Raw genomic sequence first — 27,269 nt, forward strand, 5'->3', positions numbered from 1 at the left:
GCGAGGGCGTCCAGTGAGGCCGTGTCCGTCCAACCACCCCTCCGTCTGTCCCAGGACACAAGAGCTGACTCCTACGTGCGCCAGAACCGGGGAGGTTCTGGCCTATACAGAGGCCTGTCTTGTCCCAGAATCTGCTAAAAGTTTCCAGAGCCGAGGCCTCTAAGCCCTCCCCTGGAAGCTCCGGAAGGACTCCATTTGCAAGCTGGCCCAAGTGGAGAAGCTCGCCTGCCCGGGCCTGCGGCCGGGGAGGCTAGGGGAAACAAAGAGAGAACCTGAGCTCTTTGTATCTTTCTTTTTAACTCTTCTAAATTTATTCAGGTATTTAAATAAACAGAAACTACAGCATGCAAGGTGATTTTCCCCTTTGTACAACAGAACTAAGTACTCCATATCTCTGCAGAGGCTTGCTGCTTTTTTTTTTCCCTTTCTTTCAGTAATATCAGGCAGACTTTTCGATGTTATCCAGTTTTGCACAGTCACTAGAGTGTCGCATCATGAATTATTAAATCAGTGCTTCGTGGTAATACATAATTTCTTATCAATTATTCATGCTAATGTGTGTGTAGTTTACTTAATTGTGTTATTGACGATCAAAAGTAATTTCCTGAAAGTCCTCAAGGACACAAAATTTAATCAGCGTAACTACTTTTCAGATGCGATGCTGTTAAGAATTCTTAATTTGCTCAACAGTTCACTTATTTATGTTGCTTTCTGGAGGAAATACGAGTTTAATCAAACAATTAGATTGAAGAGTTAGTGTACATAAGGGCTTGAGCTTACATCGTTCAACGGAACATTCGTAATTACAGAGAAACGGAAGCGACTTTGCCGCTTTTTGGCAAATCGTTTCATCTTTGTACTCAACAAGCAGAATACAGCAGGAAGGACTTGATTTTTTTTTTTAAGGAGACAGTGTATTTTATCAAACGCTTTGTGGTAATCAGAGAACGAGGCACAATACATTAAGGGTGTTATTTGGGGGGCTTCTGGAAGGGAAGGTAAAAAGGGGGGCAGGGTGATCTGAAGCTAGAACCTTTGATTATAATAACCGAAAGGAAAACAATCATAAAAGCAATAACGGTTTGCATGGAAACACCATGAGCAAGCCATCAGAGACTGCAACCTTTCTGGGAACAGATATCCCTGCCAGGGAGCGACAGGACCCACGTATTGCACATTTCCCCTGTGATCTCTTCAAGTTCACTGTCCACACAAGAAAAAACAGACACGCCCAACCGAAATGGAAACTTCTAGGAGATCTGGCCCTTTGGAATTAATTCTCTGCACACCGAAAGGGAGCCCTCTTCCCCGTGCTCCACTTCTGCACATACGCCATTCTTGTTTCCTACTTCTTTTCCCTTCCATTTAAAAAAAAAAAAAAAAAGAAGAAACAGCTAGGGAGCCCCTTCCACGTGCCAGAGACCTGCAGACAGGAAGTTCATCCAGACGCGCACTTTTCAGAGGCATTCCCAGGGGTTCGTCCTCCTCTGAGGACTCAGTGTCTCCTGGACCAGAGCACTGCTTTCCAGATGGTCAGCGTCCCACCAACCTAGAGATCCAGTCCAGAGAGGCAGGGGCTGCAGGCGGGTGCTGCTGTTACGGGGCCCACACTTGCTCTGGGGCTTCAGCGTCAAGGTGGCAGCGCCAGTTCTTGGAGCTGACGGCCCGTGTGGTTGGCCAGCAGTGCCCAGTGGCAGAGCTACCACGTCCCCCTGGGGACAGGCTCTGTCCTGCTGGCACCTCCCTACTCCACAGCTTCTTACCTTCCAACCCAACCACGCCCACAGCCAGCATGGGAGAGAGGGCACTGCTGCTCGTCTTGCTGGAAGGGACAGAGCTGGCTGGGATCTCAGCAATTGCCTGGCTCTTAATGTCAGGCGGACAGTCCCATTTCATAACATAAGACTGAGCCCTGGGCATCTCTCAAAGATGACCCATGCCACAGTTCTCTGGGTTGATAAGACCTCCAAAGGCGGTCCAGGAGAGGGACAGGTAAGTGAAGGGTGAAAAACTCGCCTTCTCTCCAGACTTCTGGGCTGAGATGGAAATCCCAGGGGTCTCACCACAGAGCAGACTCTGGTGCCCATGAGTACCGTCGGGGCCTGACACCAGAGAAGCCAGGACAGAGCAGCCCCACTGGGGGGACTCCAGAGGCACTCTCCATTCACTGGGGGGGCTGTGGTGCTCGCTTCCTTTCCTGAGTCTGTGAGGAGGCCCAGGGCAGCAGGCTTCTTCCTCGCTCTTTGGAGAGTTTTCCGTGGGGGCCGAGGCTGGGAGAAGCAAGGGGGGAGGGCACGGCGGGCTTGGCCACTCGGGCCCCTCATACGCTCTTCTCGCGCTCACTCTGTTCCTTGCTGGGAGGGGTCTTGTCCTGGCTGCCGTCCGGGGGTGCCGGCTTGGCCACGGGGCTGGGGCTGCTGCTGGTGGACGGCAGGAGGTTGGCCGACTGCAGGACAGCCTCCGAGTGCTCACGAGCCTTCATGCGCAGGGCGGCCACGCTGGCCGTGCGGTTCGTCTGGCAGCCGTAGGTGGGGAGGAAGGAAAGTCCCATGGGGTCGGGGACACAGCACGAGCACAGGGGGCCCCCTGGAAGAAGGAAAAACAACAGGCTGCCATCACTGTCCACATTCCAGTCTCTCAGACTTAGGGTTGGGGTCAAGGGGTTGATTGATGCTGTTTATTTCCAAACACTTTAGGGAGAGCTGACAAGACCTCGGGATTGATAGGACAAAGGATTACTACCAGAGCATCAGGGAGAACCGACCAGCCTTGGTTCCCTTACCAACAGGTTGTGTGGCCTTAGACTAGTATCTTGACTTCTCTGAGCCTGGGCTTTTCCTTCTATGAAATGAAACGATCCCCACCTCACAGGATCATTATGAGGATCCAATGAAGTAATGCCACACGCTCCAAACTATGTGCCGAAGCATCCCCAAGGACTCACAAGGGCCCTGCAAGGATGTTTAAATTTTCAAGGGCAGGCGGAAGCCAGCCACATCTATCAGATGCCACGCCAGCTGCCACACGAGGCAGCCCACGGCTTCAGCAGGAGACCTCGCTGCACTCCTTTCAAGGATGTCATATTTCTGTGAAGCCAGATTTTGCAAACACCACACAAATAATCCACACGGAACAGAAAATGAGGAGCAATGCCATCCAATGTGATTCCAACTTTAGAGAAATCATGCAGAGCTCACTGATGTGCTTCCCATTAGAAAATAATGGTAGCTCTTTAAGAAGAAAAGAAAACTATTATTTTTCGTTCAATACATGTGTTATTTTCAAATGACTACTAAGCTTTTGGGACAGAAACACTTACTGAGTTGCTTGGACCTAACCATCTAATGAACAGAACTGCAGGTATTTTTTATAGCCCAAGAGAGACATGAAACATTAACCTGAGGTTCAAGGGACACTCAGGGCACCGTGAACTAAAGTTTGAGAAGTTCTGAAGGTCTTGGTTGGGAAAGGACTCAGTACAGGTTCAGTGTGTGGAAGGGGGCTTTGGAACAATGGTCTGTCTCCAAGGCTGCCGGCCAGCACTGCATGAAGCTCTCCGGGGCCAGGGCTGAGAGGAGACCTTTCCTTTCATGGGTCACCCTCGACTGTGCACTTAACCAGTGGCTGTCTCACGGGCGCCTGGCACTGTTCTGAGCCCTAATGACTGCTCAGCAGGAATAAGGCAGCAAGAGCACCGGATCATGGAGCACAGTTCCAGGGGAGAGGCACAGTGTAGTCCAGGCACGCTTCATGTGAAGGCAGACAGTGGCGAGCGCTATTTAAAAAGTGAATGGAGTGTGATGCTTGGTAGACAGCTGAGTGCAATGTCAAAGAAACAGGGACAGGAACACCCAGGAGAGAACATGACAGCTAGGGAGAAGACCAGAGCAGTGGCACTGAAGTGGGGACAGAAGTCACCTGCAGCAGGCATTCAGGTGACCAAAGCCAGGGCTGCAAGGGAGGACGACCGCCAAGGAGCCAAGGAGCCACCAGGACCAGGCAGGACGCAGGGAGAGGAAGCTTCAGCAGACTTGAGTCAAGTGTCTGGAGCGTAACTTCCTTGAGGAGAGGATGGGGAGGCTGCTGTGATGATGGGGTCCCAGCTGATGGCACTCTTAGCTCAAGGTGGCCAGAGGGGAGGTGGTGAGAGATGGCCAGATTCTGGATTTATGCTCAAGGTGAGCGCCTATACACATTGCTCACAGACTGTAGGTGGAGGGTGATGGAAAAGAGAATTCACAGATAACACCTGGGTTTGAATGAATGAACGGAGGTGCCATTTCCAAGATGGGGACCAACAGAGAGAAAGGGGTGTGTGTGTGTGTGTGTGTGTGGAGGAGGACATGGAGAGGCTAGCCATGGAATCCTGAGGTCCTAATGACCATCCAAGCTCTGCAAACAGAGCTGAACCATGCTGGCACCCCTACAAGGGCAGGCGTGGGGGCAGGAGACACACAGACCTGCCTCCAGACTGGGTGGGTGGACTCAGCTGCTGGCCTGACGTGATTTGAGAGATTTCCTGAGCCTGTGGACAGGTCAAATGGCGCCCCCCACCCACCACAGCCTCTGCCCCAGCCAGTCTGGGCCAGCTCCAGAGACTATCCCACCAGGGGAGCAGGAGATGGGAGTCAGTGCCTGTCCCTGAGGCCTGAGCCCAGGAGCAGGCAGCAAAGCCAGCCCTTCTAGGTTCCACCCACCCCTTGGCTCTTCTGAAAGTGCTCAGCAGCTTTGGAGGAAGCAGCATTGCAAACAGGGAGTAGTTTTGGACCAAAATCCACATCTGTTGAATGAATCGAAATTCCCCCTGTGGTCTTCAAGACCCTGAGTGCTGGGGCCCCCAGTGCCCTCTCCTCGTGCTTGTCATGCGCTACCCACGCTTCCTTTCGGATGTTCAAACCACCATCACACTGAAGCCCTGCACAGGAGCTGTGCTCACGGGAGCAGGCCCTGTACGTACCAGCACCGCAGCTCTCAGCACATTGTGACTTTGTGCACCTCGGCTTTGGAGCACTCCTAGGCAGTGGGCTCTATCCCCTTTTGCAGATGAGGAAACTGAGGTGGAATAACAAGCGGCAGAGCTGGACCTCACACTAAGTCGCTCAGTCGTGTCCGACCCTGTGCGACCCCGTAGACGGCAGCCCACCAGGCTCCCCCGTCCCTGGGATTCTCCAGGCAAGAGCACTGGAGTGGGTTGCCATTTCCTTCTCCAATGCATGAAAGTGAAAAGTGAAAGTGAAGTCACTCAGTCGTGTCCGACTCCCAGTGACCCCATGGACTACAGCCCACCAGGCTCCTCCGTCCCTGGGATTCTCCAGGCAAGAGCACTGGAGTGGGTTGCCAGTTCCTTCTCCAATGCATGAAAGTGAAAAGTGAAAGTGAAGTCACTCAGTCGTGCCCGACTCTTAGCGACCCCATGGACTGCAGCCCCCCAGGCTCCCCGTCCCTGGGGTTCTCCAGGCAAGAGCACTGGAGTGGGCGCCACTGCCTTCTCCACTAGGCAGAGGACTGGCGCCTTAACAACCATGTCCCTCTGTCTGGAGAGAGGACACACTCCTTCCCCTGTCTTGGACCCTTCATCGGGTTCTGCCTGGGAGTGAAGAGACCTTTCCTCTGACTCGGGGTTCTTGTCTCTTTTTAGGGCTCCATTTGACCGTCGTGGCCTCAGGGAGCCCCTCGGGACCTCCCGTCCAAAGCAGGTTCCTGGGTTATACTCTCCGTCAGAGCCTCGTGCTCTGTCTTCACGGCACCGGCCACAAACAGCAGGTGGGTCACTAATGGTTTGGGACTGGCTTGTGGTCTGTCTGCCCCATACACCCCCAAGGGGGCCTCAATCACTACTCTGTCCCCAGCCCTTAGCACAGCACCGGAACGGGCCAGGCCTTGAGAAATAGCTGTGGCAGGCAGAAGGGAGACAGGCAGGGCCACCAGGCCTGGCATCCGCTTGCGGGATCAGCCTTCAGGAGGCAGCCTCAGCAGCATCAACCATGCCCGCAGCTGGGGCATGCCCAACCTCCTTTCCCAGGGACAGGCTTCCCTGTACTGGAGTCAGGCTTCTTTCTCTCCCCAGAAGCACATTTGGGCATCTTTCTCTTCCTCTCCAAGCCCGCTCAGAAGGAAAAGGAAACTCACCCTTACAGCGCCCACTGTGGCCCCTTGTCATCATTCTGGCCGCCCTGAGCGGAGGGCATCATTCAGCCCCACGTTCCAAGTTAGGAAACAAGGAATTGCCCAGGTCCACACAGTTTATTACAGAAGGGGGCCTTCTCCTGCAGGTCGTCCCCTTCTCCTCGACTATGCTGCTGCTGCTGCTGCTGCTAAGTCGCTTCAGTCGTGTCCTGTGCGACCCCATAGACGCCAGCCCACTAGGCTCTGCCGTCCCTGGGATTCTCCAGGCAAGAACACTGGAGTGGGTGGCCATTTCCTTCTCGAGTGTGATAGGAGGTTAAAATGCAGCCGTCACTTCCTGCCTCAATTTTGATGGAGGGGCCGATGCGGCAGGCAGCAGATGGCGAGACGAGCGTGAGCGGATCACAAGCGCCCAGTTTACACACAGAACTCTGAGAGCCCATTCCACAACTGCACCTCCAGCTGGCTTTCGCCTGGTCGAATTTCCAGCGACAGCAGGAAGCAAACAAAAAGTTAAAGGGTTCAAATTCCACATCCTGCTGGTTCTGCTTCTCCCAGCGTGCTCACAGGCAGCCACGCACTGACAGCAGTCTTGGCCTCAGTGAGACCGGGGGTCGAGATCTTGGGCTGGAACAGTGCCTGTGCCCTGAGCCCAGGGGCCACACCAAAGGCCAGGACTCACCCAGCAGGGGAGGTCTTCCTCCCCTCCAAATCCCTCCAGGGGGGAGCCAAGCAGGAAGAGAACAGAAGACGAGCACAGTGAACCCTCTCAGCAGTGGAAATACTGATGATTTTCCTTTCTGTGCCTGCTTAGAACATTTCTCATTTTTCTACAATACCTGTGCATTTCTTTTAAACACATAAGTTTGATTTTAAATTAATGTTCAAAAGAAGGAAGACTGATACTAGACCCCCACCCTCAGCACATTTGGGGAGGGGCCACGAGGGGCTGGGGGTCTGAGGGCAGCTTGACTGGGGCTGTAGGCTGCGGGGGACCCTCAAGAGGCCACAGTCCCCAGAGCCAGGCCTGGGCAGCCAACCCCATGTCAGACAAGCCCCAGAGGGGCAGGCTCAGCATATGTGTCTCGGGCTGGTTCTCGTCCCCAGCAAGGCCTTACTCTGATATGACACCAGAGAGGGCGTTGATCAGGCTATGACTCGGTGAAGAGCTCATCACCTGCGAGATGAAGAAGTGCCACTTGGACAAGACACAGCCTCCTGGATCCGCAGCCTACGCCTGCTGGTTCACGCCTGCAACAGGCAAGTCCCCACGAAAGTCACTGATAACTACGTTCCTGGCCCACAAAACCCAGATTCAGAGGTGGAAGATACAAGTTAGTTCATGGAATGGAGGGAGGGACAGAGTCTACGCGGCTTGCCCCCTTCACCCCGACACTAGACATGGGGAAACTGAGGACCGGATGAACCCAACGACTCTGGGAGACTCTGCTTATAAACGCTAAGGGCTACGCGTACAGCCTTTTTTTAAAAAAAGGAAATTCCAACCTAGGCGACAACATGGATGAACCTCGAGGACATTATATTAAGGGAACTAGGACGGTCAGAAGAAACACAAATTCTGTTCGATTCCACTTGTATGAGGTACCCAGTAGAGTCACATTCGTAGAGACAGGAAGTAGAATGGTGGCTGCCAGAGGCTGAGGGGATGCGAGCGAGGGGTGGGGTGTAACTGGTGCACAGTCAATTTGGAAAGATGACAGGGTTCTGTAGATGGATGGTGACGATGGTTGTACAATAATAAGGACATATTTAACACTTCTGAACTACACACTTAGCCGTGGTTAAGACAGAAATTTTACCATATGTGTATTTCACCACAATTAAAAATAAGTTCTTCAAAACAAAACTGTAAGAGCCAAGGGAAAGTGAGGTCAAGGTCCTCGAGAGGATGAAGACCGCTCAAGACTGGGACTCCTTGATGATCCTCCAGTGGGTGAGGACCCCCAGTGCGTCTCAGGCCACCCACACACACATGTCCATGAGCAGCACCCTCAACCCACCCAACCCCCACACCTCTGGCCGAGGAAGCATCATGGTACGCACACCTCCCTCGAGTCCTTTCTCTGTCCCTTGACTGTACAGTACTGGTCAGGTGGGGACTCCCAAAGCAGGACATCAGACCCTGAGAGATGTGCCCAGGCCAACAAAAGTCTTTGGCATGACGCCATCACAGACGTCTCCCTCTTTCCTCATCAACACCCCAAGTCTGGAGAGCAGCTGACTGTCTATCAAAGGTGGGCGGGCGGGGGGCGGGCGCCGATGCTCTTTGTGAAGTGAAAATCACTCAGTCTTCTCTGACTCTTTGCGACCCAATGGACTATATAGTCCATGGGATTCTCCAGGCCAGAATACCAGAGTGGGTAGCCTTTCCCTTCTCCAGGGGATCTTCCCAACCCAGGGATCAAACCCAGGTCTCCCGCATTGCAGGCTGAGTCTTTACCAGCTGAGCCACAAGGGATGTTCTTTGGTGGAGACACAAATGTCTGAAAGCCACACGGAGGAGTGCTGAAAAAAATGAACCACTGCGACTCACCTCCTCTCTGCTCTGCCCTGCCCTCCCTGGACGAGAACACAGAAGGCATGCCGATACAGAAGGCAGACACAGAACACAGAAGGCATGCCGATACAGAAGGCAGACACAGACAAGACCAAGAGAGGCCATCTGAACCAACAGACGAGCTCAAAGGCAAACACTGAAATGAATCGAGTTCAATGATATTTATCCGGGAAATGGGTAAAGTCTACGATCTGTGCCCAAAGACCCAACTGTCCAGAGGGGGATGTATCTCAGCAGTAGCATGTGGTCAGTATGGCTTCCCAGTAAGTTCACTGTGACACCGTACGGTTGTGGGTTGCCTTAACAGAGGCAGAACCTGCAGAAAAAATGGACGGTAAAGTCACAGTCAGACCGTCAGGCCAGAGGGAGGAAGCTGTAGGGAGGAGTAAAAAGTGAAAGAACGGGGCCTTTTAGGCACAGTGGACATGAGGAAACTGCGTCTCCCTGGTTTAGGGCAGAGTAGAAGCAGCAGATGGAGGGAGAGAAGGAGGGGTTTCTTTTCTTTACCATCAGTGTGGATGGTGGTCTCTCTCTGAGGGTGATGGGTTTCTTCTGGTCATGGACACTGAAGCCCCCTTGACAGGATGTTGTAGAGAATCTTCATGCACACTATGGGCTAACAGACACATTTTAAATCCCCTTCAACAAAAAATGAGTGGTTTTAGAATGGGATGTGAATTATAAAGCTACGTCTTCCTTCCAACTTAAACGTGCTTGCAGAATTTCAACTGATTTCAATTGAACTTAAATTGTCCAAACACCAGCGTCTCCCTTAATTTCCATAACCATTTTTTAACATAGGGGAAAAAATGATTTCTACAAATAGGATCCTTTTAGACCTAACTCTTGATTTCTCCATGATTTCACAGAACCAACAGCAATGAGATTTCTCCAAGTGTTCTCCTGCCCGAACACCTTCATCAGCCTGGAGCACTGTGGACAACAGAAATAGCAAAGTATGAACGCACGCTTTGCAGTGCTCAAGGCAGCAGATGACCCCATGGCCACCAGGTGAAAACCCAGACTCCAAAACATGCATTTTGCCCTCAGAAAACAGGCTCAAGGCCCTCACCACATACGTGAAGACTTCCAAATGCACGGCTAACATCACTTTTCTGTCTTACAAGGCTGCCACAAGCTAGAAAGCAATGAGACTGTTAATAGCAGAAACATCGATGGACAGTACTGAGATAAAAGACAAAAAATCTATAAAACAGCCAAAACATTCAACATGCGTGGTAACCTGGAGCCATTTAGTACAAGGCAAGCAAAGTGTCAGGCTTCAGAATGGCCTGAAGCCGTCGGTCCCTGGCCACAGGAGCCACCGCAAGGGACGATGATCGAAAGGGCTCTGCAAACCACACCAAGCCTGTGTCTGCTAGTGATGGGGTGGCGTGGAGTCAGCCACGAAAGAGACTGTCCTCCTCTTGTAATGTCAGGGTGGTAGCAGATACTTTAGCAAATGTCTGTGCCAAAACCGAGTCAGAATTATCAACACGCTATCAGATGAGAACGGTGACAGGCCACCTGGGGTCTGACAGCCAGTGGCAGCCTGCAGACGAGGAGGAAATGGGCTCTGAAGTTTGACTCCTGGTTCCGCTGTTAACTGGCCATGGGACATCACACCTCTTTCCAAGCTCCAGCTTCCTCATTTATAAGAGGTAATATATCCACCTCTATAAAGCACCTAGTACTAAGTCCTCCAACAATTAGGATTTCCGTGACCACATGCAAAATCAAGGGCAAGAGTAAGTTACAGTGCACAGCTTGTTCTAGTTAGCAGTTCAGTTCAGTGACCAGCAAGGAACTAGACTTGCTGTGAGCATCCCCGGGAGGACACACAGATCCTCCTCGAGATGCGTGGCTGTGCTGCGAGCATCCTCCACCCTGCCTTACACACAATCCCGACACTGCTCTCACAGCTGGGGGCTTCCCTGATGAGCCCATTCCCATCAGAGCAAAAAGTAGAATAATTTATAGTGGGTTACCATTTCCTTCTCCAGGTAACAATAATTTATTAATAATAAATAATTAATAATAATAATAATTTATTAAGAACAATTTATTCTGCCAACAGAATCTTGAGGAGTGAGCCAACAAACTTTAAAAGTCTCATCTTTTAATGTCTGGATTTCCATACTTGGGGCTCTAGTTTTCTTTTGCTTTTTATCTGTCAAAAACCTAAAATCATGAGTGGTATAAAAATTAAATTAGTACAAACAAAGTCATTCCCATGTGGCAGATAGCAACAAAAAATTATGAAGAAACTAACCACCCAATTCTAGAGAATTGACTGAATAAGTTATAATCACCTTATTGAATGCACTAAAGCTATGACAAAATTATATTGTAAGAGGATATTTGGTGCAAAAATACAGTAATAGTAGAATATTAAATTTTAAAAAGTAGGTTAAAAAAACAGTAGGTCAAAATTATCCCATTTTGTGTGTGTGTGTATATATATACACACACATATCTGTATATACACACACATACATATATACATAGTACATATGTGTATATGCACACGTGCAGCCATGTACCATATCAGTATAAGGTCACAGGCATGTATAGTAAATAACACAATTTAGAAATAGAAAATATTTATAAATTTAAACATTTGATTTTTTAATTCTAAATAAGCTTTAAGATACATAAATTTATTGGAGATACATATTTGTAAATGGGAAGAAAACAAATGTACCAGTAACAAACATTCATCGTGGCTGATGCTGGGTGCTAAGATTATGAATAAGCTTTATATTTTTGTGCTTTGTGTTTTGTTGTATTTTCTGCTTTTTCTAAACTGACCGAGCATTACTCTCACAACAAGTGTCTTTCTCGTGACTCCTGATTTCCCATCTCCTTTCATTCAGATGATGGGAGAGATGCTCTCCTTTAGAAGGGAGTTCCACTGAGGTTTCTAAGGAGTAAGAACTGTGTCCTCAGCACCCAGCCGAGACTCCATGGCTGCTAATGGCCTCAGTCTGCACTGGAGCTCTTGACTGGCAAGCATGGAGCTGAGGCCTGGCCGTGGAGGACCCACCAGGAACATTTCATCCATTTCCTGTTTGGTGGGGATCGAAGTCAGTGATCCCTTGCATGGGATGCAACCCAACCTGCCAGCCAGCAAAGCCCCTACAAGGCCAGGACTTCTTCCCTCTCACCTACCGTAGGTGCCATCACCCAAGCCTGTGCAAGAGCCTCCTGCTCCCCAAATGCAGACTGAAAATTGTTTTGTTTGGAGAACTTACTACCTCCTGGACACTAAATTAAAACGCACAATTAGATTTCCATTAAGTTACAGCAAATTCTGCTGAATTGATTTAATCGGCCTACATTGCTATATGACATCATGCTTTAAAGGCTTGGCCTGAACATAAATACTTAATGTAATAAATACAGTCTGAAGCATTTGATCTCCTCGGCAGTTTAATTGATCTACTACAGAGTCTGACAGGAAAGATTAAGTTAGTTCTGTCTCGTCTCTGCCAATAGCATATTTTCATCATATGAAGGCACAAGAACGACAATTTCGGTTACAAGTAGAGCTGTTGCACACCGATTTTTTGCTACATGTTCATGTTAAGGGTAAGACTATTGAGCAAGTAAGTGCGCAAGTGGATTTATGAAACTTTTCATATACATATAGTTCATTTCTTTTTTGCTTCATTGCAAAGTAGAACAGGCATGTTCTGTGATTCCTAATACCAGATCCTTACAGTTTGTAAAGAGTGTGGGGTAACAGTGTTGGCAGACGCCTATAATATTTAAGCAGAGATTTTTCAGTGCCATGGCTAAGTGTGTTCACCAATAATCAAATATACAGTAGGGTCCAATTCACTCAGGTGACTTCTTTCACAGAACTCCCAAAGTGCTTTCTCCCATCTCTGTGTTACCGTTCTTATTGCCTCTTTAACAGGATTTGTGTTTATTTTTGTACCCACCTCACCTCCCAAACTTGCAGGGTAAGAGCCTTCACCTGTCCTCACCCCACAGCCCTGATTCTAGAGCTAAAACGTCCACTCTGGATACAAAGCAAACACTCAATTACATTTAGGGGAGGGAGGGAGGAAGGGGAAGTCTGTCTTTCCGGATCTAGGAAGCACATTTTGATTCCTCAAAGTTGCCATCTCCCAGGTCCTAATCTGCCTCAAAACCCCATGAAAAGAAAAACTATGGTCACCACAAAGCTACCCAACCTAATTAATGCCCAAAATCCCCAGGTTCATTTGCCAGGTTACCCTGGGGTGGTTTAGTTGCTAAGTCATGTCTGATTCTTGCGACCCCATGGACTGTAGCCCGCCAGGCTCCTCTGTCCATGGCGTTCTCTAGGTAAGAATACTGGAGTGGGTAGCCATTTCCTTCTCCAGGGGATCTTCCTGACCCAGGAATCGAACCCAGGTCTCCTGCAGTGCAGGCAGATTCTTTACCAACTGAGTCACAAGGAAAGCCCCTACCCTGGGGGAGTAGACGCTAAATCCCTCCCCGTCAACCCCACGTGCGCACGCACTGTCCCGACATTTGTTTATTCACCCAGCAAATGCTCCCTGATGGGAGTCAGCTCAGCCAACCACTCCTTGTGCTGTGGCCCAGTCTGGGGCCAGGATCGATGTCCCGTTTCTGCTTGGATGCCGTTGAGGGGGCAAGCAAATGATGACAGCACCCAGAGCCAAGAGCCCTGCTCAGCAGGGGAGCGGCAGGACAAACACTCTAGGTGGTCTGATGCCAGTGAGTGCCACCCTCCCTCCTTCCAGCAGCCCCCAGAATGGGCAACCTGCCCCCCTGCTGGCTCTGGGCATAAGCCAGGACCTCTGCTCAGCTCTGCACTCCAGGGCCCCATTGATTAGCAGGAAGGGCAAACCCATCAGCACCCATAGGAAATGGCTTCTGGAAAGTGAGTTGCAGTTTTTAAAGCCAGAGAATGACAGCAGGGGCCTGTAAAAGGAACAGAATCAATATGGGGTGTGGGGAACTGGACACTGGGGCACTTGGGTCCCTGGCCTGCCTTGCCTCTGGCAGGCACACTATGCGACCTTGGGCAGTCCTAGCCACCTCTGAGCCTCAGTTTCTCCCACTGTATCCTGGAGAAGCGGGGGTAGCATACTCATCAAGGAGATTCCTTCCAAATGTTAAGTGCTGGCGTCCTCCACCCCCGTCTTCCTGACATCGGCTAGGCACAGAGGAGCTAGGGCTGACCCAACCACGTCCCCCACGAGGACAGATCACGTCTAGCCCTCGGGCGCCCTGCTGCCCCAGCACCTGCCCCTTTGGAAATAAGCCAGGGCTCCTGCAAGGCTGCGCTGCTTTTCTGAAGCTGCACACACGGTGGACCTTAGGCCAGGAGCCTCTCCCATTGAGCAGTCAACTCTGCAGGAAGTGGGATCCTCTGCCTAGTCAGACTTCACTACCTTCTACTCTGCACCAGCCTCTGTGTTAAGGGCAGAGGTGAATGCCTTGGAAGGATCTACAGGTGAGTCAGATAAGGACCGTGCCCTTAAAGCACTTATAGTCAGGACTGGAAAGTTAGGTGAGTTCAAAAACAAACCTCTCAGGACTTCCCCGGTGGTCCACTGGCTAAGACTTCCCACTCCCAATGCAGGGGGCACAGGTTTGATCCCTGGTCAGAGAACTAGATCCCACGCGCCACAGCTAAATTCCCACATGCTGCAACTAAAGCCTGGCGAGGCCAAATAAATAAATAAATATTTGTTTAAATCCCAACTCACGTCACAAGGCCAGAGTATCCTCAATACCTGTGCAGTCAGTCTCCACAGAGGGCCTTCGATGAACCACGCTTCAGTGTTCACACCTGTGTGCAATTCCCTCACTTGCATCTGAGCTGGCTCTGTGAGCAGCTTCCATCAACAGAATTCAGCAAAAGTAGCACTGTGCCTGTTCTGAATGTAAGTCTTAATAAGACCTGGCATCTTCTGCTTTTATAATCTCAGAATCCAACCAACATCCAACTCCCACCAAAGAGAGAGAGAAAGAGAAAGGCAGGGCACTCTCAGCATCCCTGCCAGGGCACCAGGCACAGAGGCCTTGCCATCCTGTATGTATCAGCCCCAGCCACCATCTGAATGCAACCTCATGAGACACTCTAGGCAAAAGCAGCAACAGAACCATCCAGCTGAGCCCAGCCCGTCCTTGGAATTGGGAGAGACAATAAAACCGCTCCCTGCAGCCGCTTTTATTATACTAAGTTGGGGGGTAAAGTAAAACAGTGCGGAAACTCGGAAGAGAGGTTATCAGGGAAAAAATTTATGAGCCAATTTCTTCAGGATCGTAGACAAAAAAGCCCTAGACAGAATACCAGCCAGTCCATCTATATATAAAAAGAATAATATGTCACCTCTAATTTGGGTTAATTCCAGGAATGCACAGTTGGTTTAACATTAAACAATCAACCAATGCAATTTACTGTATTAATATTTGAGAAAGAAAAATCCTGTGGTTTTCTCAACAGCAGCAGGAAAAAGTATTCCATGAAATTCAACATCCCTTCATATTCATGATTTTTTAAAGTAATAATTAAAATAAAACTCTTAGAAAACTAGTGCAAGAGGAAAATATCTTCGCTTGATAAAGCGTATGTTAAAAATAAAAAGGCAGACAGCGAACACGATGGTGAAACCTTGGTGAGGCTGTGAGAGCTTTCCCCTGAGATCAAAAATGAGGGCATAAAGCCAGGATCAGTCACAAAGCCCAGCTGTTGTATGATATGATTCCACTCAGTGAAATATCCGCAGTGGCAATGACAGAATGTCCACAATCTGCAGAGACAGAAATATTAGTGGTAACATGGGCCAGGGAGGGTTGGGGGTGACTGGCTGCTAACAGGTCTGGGGTGATGAAAATTTTCTAAAGTCGATTGTGTGATGGTTTCACAACTCTTGTCTATACCAAAAAATCACTGAGTTGTTCGTTTTAACGGATGCATTGCATGGTATGTGAATTGTATTTCGATAAAGCTGTTACTGAAAAAAAGAACAAGGCAAGGATGCCTATTTTCACCACTTCTGTTCAATACTGTGCTAGAGGTTCTGGCCAGCACAGCTGGACAAGAGAGAGAAATAAGTGCAGTCTGCCCTCTCGTATCCCCAGGTTTTACATCCTCAGATTCAACCAACCAATTGAAATCAACCCGCCAATTGGCTGAATACAGAGATGTGAAACCCTCAGATATAAAGGACCAACTGTACTCACTATATTACCACATTTTCTATAAGGGACTTGAGGATGGGCAGGTTTCGGTATGGCAGGTGGGGAAGGGCACCCTGGAACCAATCCCCGTGGATACCCAGGGACGACAGTATAAGAACTGGAAAGGGAGAGACGTATTATTGTCGTTATCTACAGATGATCTGATCATGAACAGAGAATACCACAAAAAATCGACAACTAAACCTAATTACACAGATAAATCTCCCACATATGCCGAGTCAAAGGAACCAGGCAGGAAAAAGACATCCCATGCGATTCTATTTATATGTATATACATGTACCATTCAAAAAAGTTCAGACTGGACAATAGCGTTTCAGAATGCCTACTCAGGTGGCTGGCAAAACCGCATTACCATTGCAGTCAGCATGACAGTTTCTTTTAGGGGGAAGGAAAGTGACATGAGAAGGATGGGGCTTCTAGGGCACAGGCAGAGCTCCAGAAGAAGGCTGGCACATGAGTGCTTAAAAGTATTCAGCAAGTTCTACATGCATATTTTCTGAATTTTCCTGATTATCATAGTTCATAACAAAATAATTTTAATTGCTTACTAAGATTGTGATTTTTCTTTAAAAATCACAACACAGAGGAAAAAGTGATTAAGAGAATTAAGAGGAAAACATTTCCAGGGGCTTGAAAGAGGAAGAGGCTGCCTCCAGCTGTGAGTTTAAGCCTGATGGGGAAACACTTATTGGCCAGTAAAGCCCTCCCAGTCTCAGATTCTGGACACTTTACCTTGGCTTGGAAGCCCAAGGGCCAAGTCGGGAGGGCACATTCTGGGGTAACTACGGGGCTTTGTTCCCAGGAAGGACATGGCCAGACCCTTTCCCAGCACTGGATGCCCTGCCCCTGGCCTCTCGCCTCATCCTCACACATGTGATGCAGGCTCAGGAGGCTACTCTGCAGCATCGACTGAGCACCCACTGCATGTCAGAATACCCTCATCTGGAGGGACCCAGAGGGATGGAGCTAGGCTAGAGTTGGGACCAGGTCTGGCTGCCCCCGGGCTCCTCCCCACCTGGGCCGCCCATGGGACCAGGGCCTCACCTGGAGTGGGTGGAGAGGGGAGCGTAAGAGGAGGTCAGACCTCCTTCCTCAGCTCTGCTGCGCTTCTCTCAGCTGAGGCCTGACTCCAGGGCTCCACAGACGACACGGAGCGTCCCCACAGGACTGCCTTGCCACGCAGGCGGCCCATCTTCCCCCCTGTCCCCATCTTGTTGAGGATGGTCAGCTGCGATGCCCCGCCTAGCCAGGGACAGCGACTCCATGGCTAAGTTATGGAAGCTCTCCCCTGGCAGCTATAAGGAGTTTCCACCTCACACCCAGCTCTCCAAATCACAGGCTAGATACAGCCAGGCTAAGCACACCAGGGAGAGGGCCTCCGCGGACTGCGGCCCGTCCTGCGGCCAGCACTTCCCCGGAACAAACCCAAGCACTTCCCTCGGCCATTAATAACCTCCTCTGCGTTAATGAATTGTGAACACGAGGCTGGCCATTAAGACAGTGCAGGAAAACTCTTTGTGTTGCAAAGGCTTTTTCTCTGGACACTCATTACTGTTAACACAAACCCTGGCTTCATGGGGTAGGGTCCTGCTGCCTTTTTCTTTTCTGGTTTCCATGGGACATCCAATACAGAAATACCCTCACTGCCTGCCTGGTCAGGATGGGCCCTCTCTGACCACCCCGGAGTACAAAGCACATCACTGGCTGCGTGAAACCCCAGGGAGGGAATGAGTGCCCTGACCAGCAAATCTTACCAGGGATGGGAAGGAGCCACCATCACCGCCAAAAATCAGGACAATGGGGGTTACAGGAAATAGGTGAATGTCAGCAGTAACAAGGACTCCCCACGTGGCACGAGTGTAAAGAACCCACTTGCCAAAGCAGAAGACACAAGAGATAAGCGGGTTTGAACCCTGGGTCGGGAAGATCCCCTGGAGGAGGGCATGGCAACCCACTCCAGTATTCTTGCCTGGAGAATCCCATGGACAGAGGAGCCTGGCAGGCTACAGTCCATAGGGTCGCAAAGAGTTGGACAGGACTGAAGCGACTTAGCACGTCTGCATGAAAGTGATAAAGTTCACAGAAATAGGAGAAGCTTGGAAGAAAAGACGTTTTATTGGGTCTTAGAAATATGAGTGGGACCCAGTGACTTGGAAATGAGAATGGAGGAATCTAGTTAATAATGATAGTGTTAACTCACACCTCCCACTGGTCTAGAAGCCTCAGGTATTCTAACTCATGCTCCCCCCACTTATTCCTATAAATTCAGTCCTGTAATGTCAAGATCCCCAAATTTACAGATGAGGAAGCAGAGGTAGAGATTCCCAGTACTTTACTCAAGATATACATGGCCAGGGACTTCCCTGGGGGGCCAGTAGTGAGAATCTGCCTTCCAGTGCAGGGGACACAGGTTCGATCCCTGGTTGGGAAACTTAAGATCTCACATGTCACAGGGTGACAAAGCCCACAAGCCACAACTAGAGAGCCTGCAAGCCAAAACTAAGAGCCAATCCAGACAAATAAATCGATTAATTAAAATACATAAGTAAACTTCAATAAAAATTAAAAGATTAGCATGGCTAAAGAATGGAAGCGTGAAAATCCTCAAGGCCACTCAGAGCCCTTGCTTAAAGCTACGGGGCTAGCTGGCTGCTTGGTAATTAAAGGAGGAAACTTTCACAAGTGTGTGGTTTTCAACCACCTGGCTCCATCACCACTGGACAGCCTCCTGGCCCCTCTGTTGGACTCGGCCCAGTGCCCACCCAGGGGCCTGCCCAGCAGAGACTACAGGCTAGTCTGCCACACCTACACACGTAGGCTCTCTGTTTAACCAGCCCACCCAGAGGGTTCATAATCTCGTGTCCTTCAAGGGAGCCAACCCCACCTCACATGCTTCCTGGGCTCCTGATTGCTTCAGCAGCCTTGCTGACCCATCTAGCTACATCTCCCCGTGAAAACCCCTCCACACACCCCAGCGCTGAACCTGCTGAATGGCTGTCCCCAGTGCTCCAGCCCCAGAGTGGCCCCCCAGCCTCCTGGGGCCTGGCAGCAGAGCCGCCCAGCCCAGGCTGTGGCAGGGGCAGGACTCCAGGAGGCCTCTGCCCTCAGCCCCTGGCCTGAGGCAAGTCCACCAAGCCAGCCCAGGGTGTACTGTGCCAGTTCTGAGCTGTGCATATTTTCCAAAGCCAGGGGTCCTTTCCAGCTTCATCTTTGTTTTCCCAGCTCTCCAGCTGCTTCTGAACCCCAGGACTCTACCCTCAACATGTCTCTCCGTGCAATGAAAATGAGGGCCTCTAATTTCCTAAGAAAACTATAATCCAGAGTTTTCTGCTACTGACTTCTCAGTCTGGGTACTAAAGCTGTGCTAAGCAGCTGGGAGACCTGTTCCCCTTCATCTTTTCTGGACCACATTCCCCCTTAATAAAAAAAATTAAAAGCAGAATCTAGACACACCGGCGTGTGCTAAGCCACAGTGAAAGGGCTGCCAGCACTCAGCCCGTCCACCCACTCACGTTGGAGGCAGAGCTTGGCGACACCCCACAGCTCTGTGCTCTGGCACCCCCACCTAGCACAGTCCCTCTGTAACTAGCTCTCTGCATCCACTCTTGCTTGCCTCTTTCTCCTCCAGTGCCACCTGCTCCCGGAGGAGATAGTCAACATTCCAAGAATGCTTTTGTTCTCAGAGCACATTCCAAGCCAGTGTTTCCAGGAAAGTGAGTTCAACAGTTACTTTAAGGACCTAAGGACTTGAAGGACCAACAGCTAAAGCAACTCAGCGCGCTGCGCCTTGCCAACCTCCAAGCTGCCCGCAAACACTCCTGGAGGCTCTCAGCACGCTGCGCCTTGCCAACCTCCAAGCTGCCCGCAAACACTCCTGGAGGCTCTCTCAACGTTCCCCGGGCAAAGACTGCACATCTGTCACAAGAGCACCTAGAACCAGAGGACCAAGACTCCCTACTCAGAGTCCCTCAACTTTATAGAGAATGCTCTGCAGGCAGTCAGCTCTAGAAGCACTGGCCAGGGGTGCTCCATGCACCTCCAGGGAACTGATCCTGCCTGGGCACCAGCAGCCCGCATGCCCCTCACACTTAGGCCGAGCTCTGGTGCATCCTTGGCTTGGATCCTCAGGCCCTGGTCTGGAGTCTTGGGAGTGACACCAAGAGCACCGTCCAGAGCAGGGTCGGCACAGGCTGGCTTTAGTCCGTGGCTATACGATCCTACCAGGACCACAAAGTCTGGGGAAGGAGACACGAGCACTGGTCTGAGTCCAGAAGCTGAGATTCCCTTTGATTCCTTTCCTGGGGTCATTTGCAAGTTGCCTCCAGCCTGGAGGAGTGGGTTAGGATCTCTGGGCTGGAAGGGCTGTGGTGCTCAGCTGACAGTGGTCCTGGTCTCTGGGTGAGTCCAGACTCTCCCCCACCAGGGCTCATACCCAGTGGATTCCTAGCTGCTCTCATTTGCCAGGGAGAAGAGGTGGGGGTGGGGGGTCCAAAGCCCCTACAAGCAGGTGCCCACCCAAAGGAATGAATGAATACATCGTGTCTGGAGGAAAGAGCGCATCAGGACCCATGGCGATCAGCCCTGATCTGAAAGGGGAGACCTTGCTGATATAAATGACATGTGAGCAAGTGGTTTTCCTTCCTGGAACCTCAATTTCTTGTTTACGAAAAGAGGGATGGGCGTGGAAGTCCAGGTATACACCTTCTAGCACCCACATGCATCAAGTTCCCAACATGAGGGCGCCCCCTTTTTGCCAGAAGCCCCTGAGAAGCAGAGTTCAGGGCACCAGCTTTGCCAGCACCTAGCTGCCCAGCCACCTGTGTGGGTGAACTCAGGAGAGGGAGGCTGGGGGACAGCCCAGAGGTCCTGGCCCTGAGCCAGGCCTAGAAAATTGGGATTGCTTCTCTCTTGGGTCCAGACTGGGCCACGCACTTAACTTCTGTAGCTCGAGGAATCCTGATAGAAGGAGACGTTGGCTGTAAGAGTCTACAGGTCATAGGCCTCAAACCATTGAACAAACATTCCACAAAACAATCAAGGGTTGAACCCCGGGGCATCCAGAGCCCACTTTCAGATACACACTTGTTACCCCAGGTCCTGAGGCAGAAGTGAGTCTACCAAGCACATCTCCAGGGATGGCCAAGCCCACCTGGACTGGAGCAAGGCTGTGCTGATCAGCTGATGTGGTGGAGACTTCTAGCTCAAAAAACCCCAGTGTGGCAGTGCCACCTCACAGGTCAGGCACTTTTAGAATGCAAAAGAGCCCCAGCTAGTGCCAGCTGTTACCTCAGAGCCATCCCAGCCCCACGGACCTACTGTGCTGCTCTAGAGCCTCCCTGATACGTCGCTGACTCCACTGGCCTATGTGAGAACTAAATGGGACCAACCACAAGACGGTTTTAAACAGCTAGATTACTGGCGTGGTTTGCTATTCCCTCCTCCAGAAAGAAGAAAGAAAGAAGGAAAGAGGCAGAGCGCGCAGAATCGATGCTTTCGAACAGTGGTGCTGGAGAAGACTCTTGCGAGTCCCTTGGACAGTAAGATCAAACCAGTCAATCGTAAAGGAAATCAATCCTGAATACTCTTTGGAAAGACTGATGCTGAAGCTGAAGCTCCAGTACTCTGGCCACCTGACGCGAACAGCTGACTGACTGGAAAGACCCTGATGGTGGGAAAGACTGAGAGCAGGAGAAAAGGGTGACAGAGAATGAGGTGGTTGGATGGCATCACCAATTCATTTGATATGAACTTGGGCAAACTCTGGGAGACAGTGAGAGACAGAGAGAGCCTGGCATGGGCGGTCCACGGGGTTACGAAGAGTTGAACGTGACTTGGCAGCTTAACAACAGCCACCACCAGGCAGAGCACAGAAAAGGTTTTCGATAATCACTCACTTCCCTGCCTTTCCAACATGACTCAGCTTGCAGAGACTAACAAGCCGGCTGCTCAAAGAGATCAGATAGTAAGGGCCATGGCGGGTAAGGAGTAAGGATGAGCAGCGAGAGGGGAACTTTGCTGGGAAGGGCAGAACTGAGGAGAAGCTATGACTACAGGGAGAAGAACACAGAAAGCAGAGGCGGGCGGGATGCAGTAGAAGTGCCCCACAGGGAGGCAGGCCACAGGCTGGCCTGGCCAAGGATGTGCCCATTCGGCCCAAAGACTTGGAAGCCACGTTTAAAACATGCGATTGTTCTAAAAAATATCTGGATTTCCAGCTTCTCCTGAAGTTTCAGTAGTTCTGGCAACGTTGGTTCCGTATATCCATTTGCCTACCAGGGGCTGTCTTGAATGGCAGTTGACACTTGAATGGGCAAATGCTCCCCAGCCCACCCCCCAGCCCCACCCAGTTCTGCTGAATCTCCAGGTGCCCCTTAGCGTGATCCTTGCATAACTGCTGACGGTAGGGAAGCGTGCCTTTTCCCCACCCCTCGCTCAAAAGTGGGAGAAAGACACACAGACTGAGAAGCTTGCGTGTTTCAAAAGATCAAGAGCTCATTAGTATCTGGGGGAGCGAAGGCAAAGCCTCATGTGCTCGCTTCGCTCACTGCCTGCCTCGCTCTGTGAACGTGGAGTGTGCCGCCTGCCCCAGCACACCTCGTGTCCCTGACTGCAGCCAGGAAGGCCTTCCAGTGAGGATGCCCAGGTTCCCCGAGCAGGTGCCACCACAAAGCCAGGATGTGCCCTGGCATTGTGTGCACTGTGGTTCCCACCACCTCTGCAGAGCCGGCACACCCAAGCGTTCCCTCCATCAAAGGAGAGTCTGCTTCCAGCCAGGCAAGTTCAGGGCAGGCCCCAAGGGCGTACTGGGGTGGGGGGAGTACCCACAGCAGAGGAAGAAGAGGAGGATGACAGATTCGCCTGCCCCTCCCCCCGCCCTGCTTCCTCCTGAGCTGTCCTGCATCCCCCTCTCGCCACTGCCTTCGGCCTCTCAGGGACAGGCAGGCACTCTCTCCTGCTCCCTGCCAGCAACCTGGGCCTTTCTCCCCTCCTTCAGCCACCACAGGCCTCCACCAGGGCCTCAACTTGCCACAGATCCCTCAAAGGCTGTCCCAGCAAAGAAATGTAGGATTCACCTTCAACTCATGAGGCTGGAGTGAGGCAAGCAGAGAATGTTGATAAAATAGTCAGTCACTCCCAGGAGCTGAGCTGGCCCTCACCAAAGTAGAGATGATTCAACAGACACAGGATTGCTCCTCTGTCTGGACAAGCTCCCTGAATGATGCCTACATCCCACTGGTAATCTCTTTCCGGAACCTCCTCGTAATTAAGACCCCCACCTTCACTCTCAGAGCCCTGTCAGTCTATTAGTCTGTGACTGTGTCCCAAGGCCACTCTGCAGAGGGCCTCTACATGGCCCCTGGAGCTGAAGGAAGCAGTAGGAGGGCACACGTCCAGAGATGGATGGCGCTGAGCCTCATCCTCCCACACCAGGATTTGCCCAGCTGCCTGGACCACTCAGAAGTGGCTGCAGGCCTCAGGCCCCCACCTCCTACAGTGAAAAATCCCACTGTGGGAGTGCGGTATCCAGGGCCTGCAAGCTCTGGCCCTGCACCTTATCTCTCGGCACCATCCCATGAGCACCTAACATACGGGCCATTCTCCAGACAAGCCTGGATCTCCTCCCTGCTGCTCTGCATGCCTGTTCCCTGTGCCTAGAACACCCTTCTGCCCTTCTCGCCCTTTAGGAGATTCCCCAGGGAGGCTCCATCATGCCCTCCTTCAGACTCCAGAAACTACATTTGCAATGCAGATTGCCACAATGTGCGTGTATGTGTGTGTGCGTGCGTGTGTGTGTGTGTGTGTGTGTGTGTGAAGACCCTGCTGGAGGGAGACCCCCTTGAGGCCAGGAAACCCCAGACCCTAAAAAAGAACTCACAGGAAACACCCTGGGGGGCCTCTCCCACTACTAAAAGGCCAGAGCCCACACCTGCACCTCCACCTCCGAGACCCACTGCGACAGACAAACCCCAACACCAACTTGCTGCCCACACCCACTCTGGGGCCCAGCCCTGCTCCCGGCCAGCACAGCTGCCTGGCTTCCTCACAGAGTGGCTTTGGGGCCAAGAACTAAAAGACACTGGATGGACCCATTCATCCAGTGGGTTGCCTGAGAAACCCCCAACGGACAGTCCCACCAGAGTCCCTCTCTGTCGGCCTGACAAAAATGCCCCAGATGGTTTCCACCCTTCAAACCATAGCAGCCTTTGAAAAGAGAGGAAATCTAAGAAACCCACAGCTTTAACAGTTCAGACCTCTGACCTGGAGTAGGAAATAGCAATCCACTCCAGTATTCTTGCCTGGAAAATCCCAAGGACAGAGGAGTCTGGTGGGCTTACAGTCCATGGGGTCGCAAGAAGTCAGATATGACTGAGCACGCATGCCGATCTCTGACATCAGGAGGCCCCGGGGAAGGCTGGTGGGTGAGCTGCGTGCATGGAGAGGGTCCTCACAAGGTGGGACAATTGTCCATCGCAGGCCTCACCCATGAGCTGCAGGCTAGCACCTAACACTGATCAACTTGAAGTGGGGAAAGGAGAGGGTGGGATGAATTGAGACAGTAGCATTGGCACATACACACTGCCACGTGTCAAATAGACACGCGGCGGGAAGCTGGTGTGCATCACTGGCAGCCCAGCCTGGCGCTTGGTGATGGCCTAGAGGGGTGGGGTGTGAGGAGGGCACGAGGCTCAAGAGGGAGGGGAAGTATGTATATATACAATTATGACTGATTTGCGTTGTTGTATGGCAAAACCCAACACAACGGTGTAAAGCAATTTTCCTCCAATTAAAAAAAATTTTTTTCAATTAAAAAAACATAAAATCAGTACCAATGCAGTGGCCCCTCCTGAAATAGCCACCTCTCAGCCAGTCCTTTGGCCAGCGCACTGAAACTTAATGACATTCACCTGTATTCTCAGGACATATAGAAATCAGGCAAGACAGCACGTGTGCAAGGGGATGCTGTTTGCAGCCCTGGCGGAGCCTGAGAGAAGGAGAAACAGAGCTGCACCCGCCCCAGGCGCAAGGATGGGCCAGACCAAGAACAAGCTCCAGGATCCCCGGGGAGGAGGCACAGGCCAGCCGAGTCCAGACTCACCTTTCAGGGAGGCGACGTGTGACAGGGCCTGGGCGTAGGTGGCTGTATTCAGGAGGGTTCCCGGCAAGCAAGAGGGGAAGAACGGCCCTGTGGGACCCACAGTGCGTCCCAGGCTGGCAGAGAAAGAAAACCACAGGGTGAGCTCTCCACCCGGCGTTCCCGCCAGCCCCCGCCCCCAGGCCCGGGGTCAGCCAGCCTCACCTCTGCTGGGCCTCCAGGGCCTCCTTCTTGCTCCGGGCCTGGTCCCCCGGGGGCGGGGAGTTGAGGTTTCTCACGGGTGGAGGCGTCACCTCTGCCATGGGTTCCTTGGCTCCTGGCTCCTGGTCAGAGGCCCCTCTCTCCGTTTTCCTCCATTTGGCTCTTCGGTTCTGGAACCAAACCTGAGTCCGTGAAGGAGACACACACACCCGGAGAAGGCAGAAAATCAGACAGAAGGAAGCAGAACCTAAACCCAAAGGCCTGGTCCCCATGCCTGGGCCCGTAGACACCCAACAGCAGGTGTGGGGGAGCACAGCCTCCTCTCTCCAGAGATTTAGCAAAGCGATGCTCCCTGAATTGCAGCTTCAGACCCACAGGTGGGTCGGAAAATCAGTGTAGAAAATGTGATAGGCATTTTTAAGATTTTATTTTTAATGTGGACCATTTTTAAAGTCTCTGTTGAATTTGTTTGGAGAAGGCAATGGCACTCCACTCCAGTACTCTTGCCTGGAAAATCCCATGGACTGAGGAGCCTGGTAGGCTGCAGTCCATGAGGTCGTAAAGAGTCGGACACGACTGAGAGACTTCACTTTCACTTTTCACTTTCATGCATTGGAGAAGGAAATGGCAACCCACTCCAGTGTTCTTGCCTGGAGAATCCCAGGGACAGAGGAGCCTGGTAGGAGGCTGTCTACAGGGTTGCACAGAGTCGGACACGACTGAAGCGACTTAGCAGCAGCATTGAATTTGTTATAATATTGCTTCTGTTTTATGTTTTGGTTTTTTGGCCATGAGGCATGTGGGATCTTAGCTTCCTGACCAGGGATTGAATCCACATCCCCTTGCATTGGAAGGCAAAGTCTTAACCACTGGACCACCAGGGAAGGCATTCTTAAATGAGGATCACATCACAGCAAGTATCCAAATGCACCGCCCAGAGTAAGGGTGAATTACCCTCTTGTGGAAATTCTCAGTGCATGCAAGTTCATTTATTTGATGTGGAATGTGTTTCCTACGGGGAGTAGGGGGGATTCATCATCAAAGCAGTTTGTAAAACACTGCCCTGCGGTTTCCTCCTGCAAAATACTCATTCTCTCTTCCAGCAGGTGTGGCCTGAGTGTGTCTGGACTCGTGCATGTGATTTAATCCTGACATATCATCACATCACGACAAGTACATCACTTGTACACCGAATAGAAACACTGACTCTGGAGCTGGGTCCGGCTCAGAATCCTGGATCCCAGTGAATCTGATTCAGAATCCACTGCGATCTTTTCAGGCAGGCAGCTCTTCTACCCCCATTTTACAGATAAGAAAACTAAACACAAAGTATTTAACCTGTCCAAGATGATTCAAGTGCCATGTGGCAGATCCACAATTTGAAGCCCAGTGGCTTAGCTGGGGACCGTGATCCAAACTGTTTGGGAGTAATAATAGTGCCCCCCCCGCCACCCGCCACAAGCATTGTTGAGAAAAGAACACGGAGCGCGGCGCCTGGCACAGAGCAATTAATCACGCAGTGCACATGGGCTGGTGTTACTGTCTGCACCATCTTCAGGTTAGGAGGCAGCTCACGATTCACCTCCTCTGAGCGCCTTCTCAGAGGCGGGTGTGGAGTTCTTCAAGCCCTGGGAACTAAAACTGTGTTTGTAGGAAAGCCTCAGGGCAGCCAGGCAGACCGGGCCCAAGGTGTCCCCAGAGGTCAGGGAAATCCTGCTGTTCTTAACTCTATGCAGCTAAACCTCTTTCCCCTCTTTCCTGGGAGATTAGTCCTGGTTTAAAAAAAAAAAAAAGCTTGGTAGACCTCCTCCTATTCCCCTGGGCATCCTCTCCTCCTGTCGACAGACTGGCCCAGGAGAGAGCCTGGGAGTTGAGGCTCACCCCACCTCCAAATTTTCATTCTCCTTTAACTGCGTTTCTTTCTTTTTTAATCTAGTTGGTTTTTAATTGCACATATCAGCAACCATTGAATAATGATTTTATCTATATTCTAAATTTAGGGCAGTTAAATGCAAAGCAAAATGCAGACACTTTCTGGCGTC

General features: G+C 51.1%; 1 protein-coding gene across 1 annotated transcript in view; it reads right to left on the bottom strand.

Annotated features, from left to right (window-relative positions):
• Positions 1 to 288: 288 nt before the first annotated feature.
• Positions 289 to 27,269, bottom strand: part of DRGX (dorsal root ganglia homeobox) — a 34,214-nt gene continuing 7,233 nt past the window's right edge. Inside the window, exons 5-7 of the mRNA XM_027530937.1 lie at positions 25,231 to 25,409; positions 25,030 to 25,142; positions 289 to 2,586 (exon numbers count right to left, since the gene is read on the bottom strand). Coding sequence (XP_027386738.1) covers positions 2,321 to 2,586; positions 25,030 to 25,142; positions 25,231 to 25,409 — 558 coding nt within the window. The 3' untranslated portion in view covers positions 289 to 2,320. The remainder of the gene's footprint in view (positions 2,587 to 25,029; positions 25,143 to 25,230; positions 25,410 to 27,269) is intronic.

The sequence above is a fragment of the Bos indicus x Bos taurus genome, chromosome 28 (genome assembly GCF_003369695.1).
Source record: "Bos indicus x Bos taurus breed Angus x Brahman F1 hybrid chromosome 28, Bos_hybrid_MaternalHap_v2.0, whole genome shotgun sequence".
NCBI classification, from domain to species: Eukaryota; Metazoa; Chordata; class Mammalia; order Artiodactyla; family Bovidae; genus Bos; species Bos indicus x Bos taurus.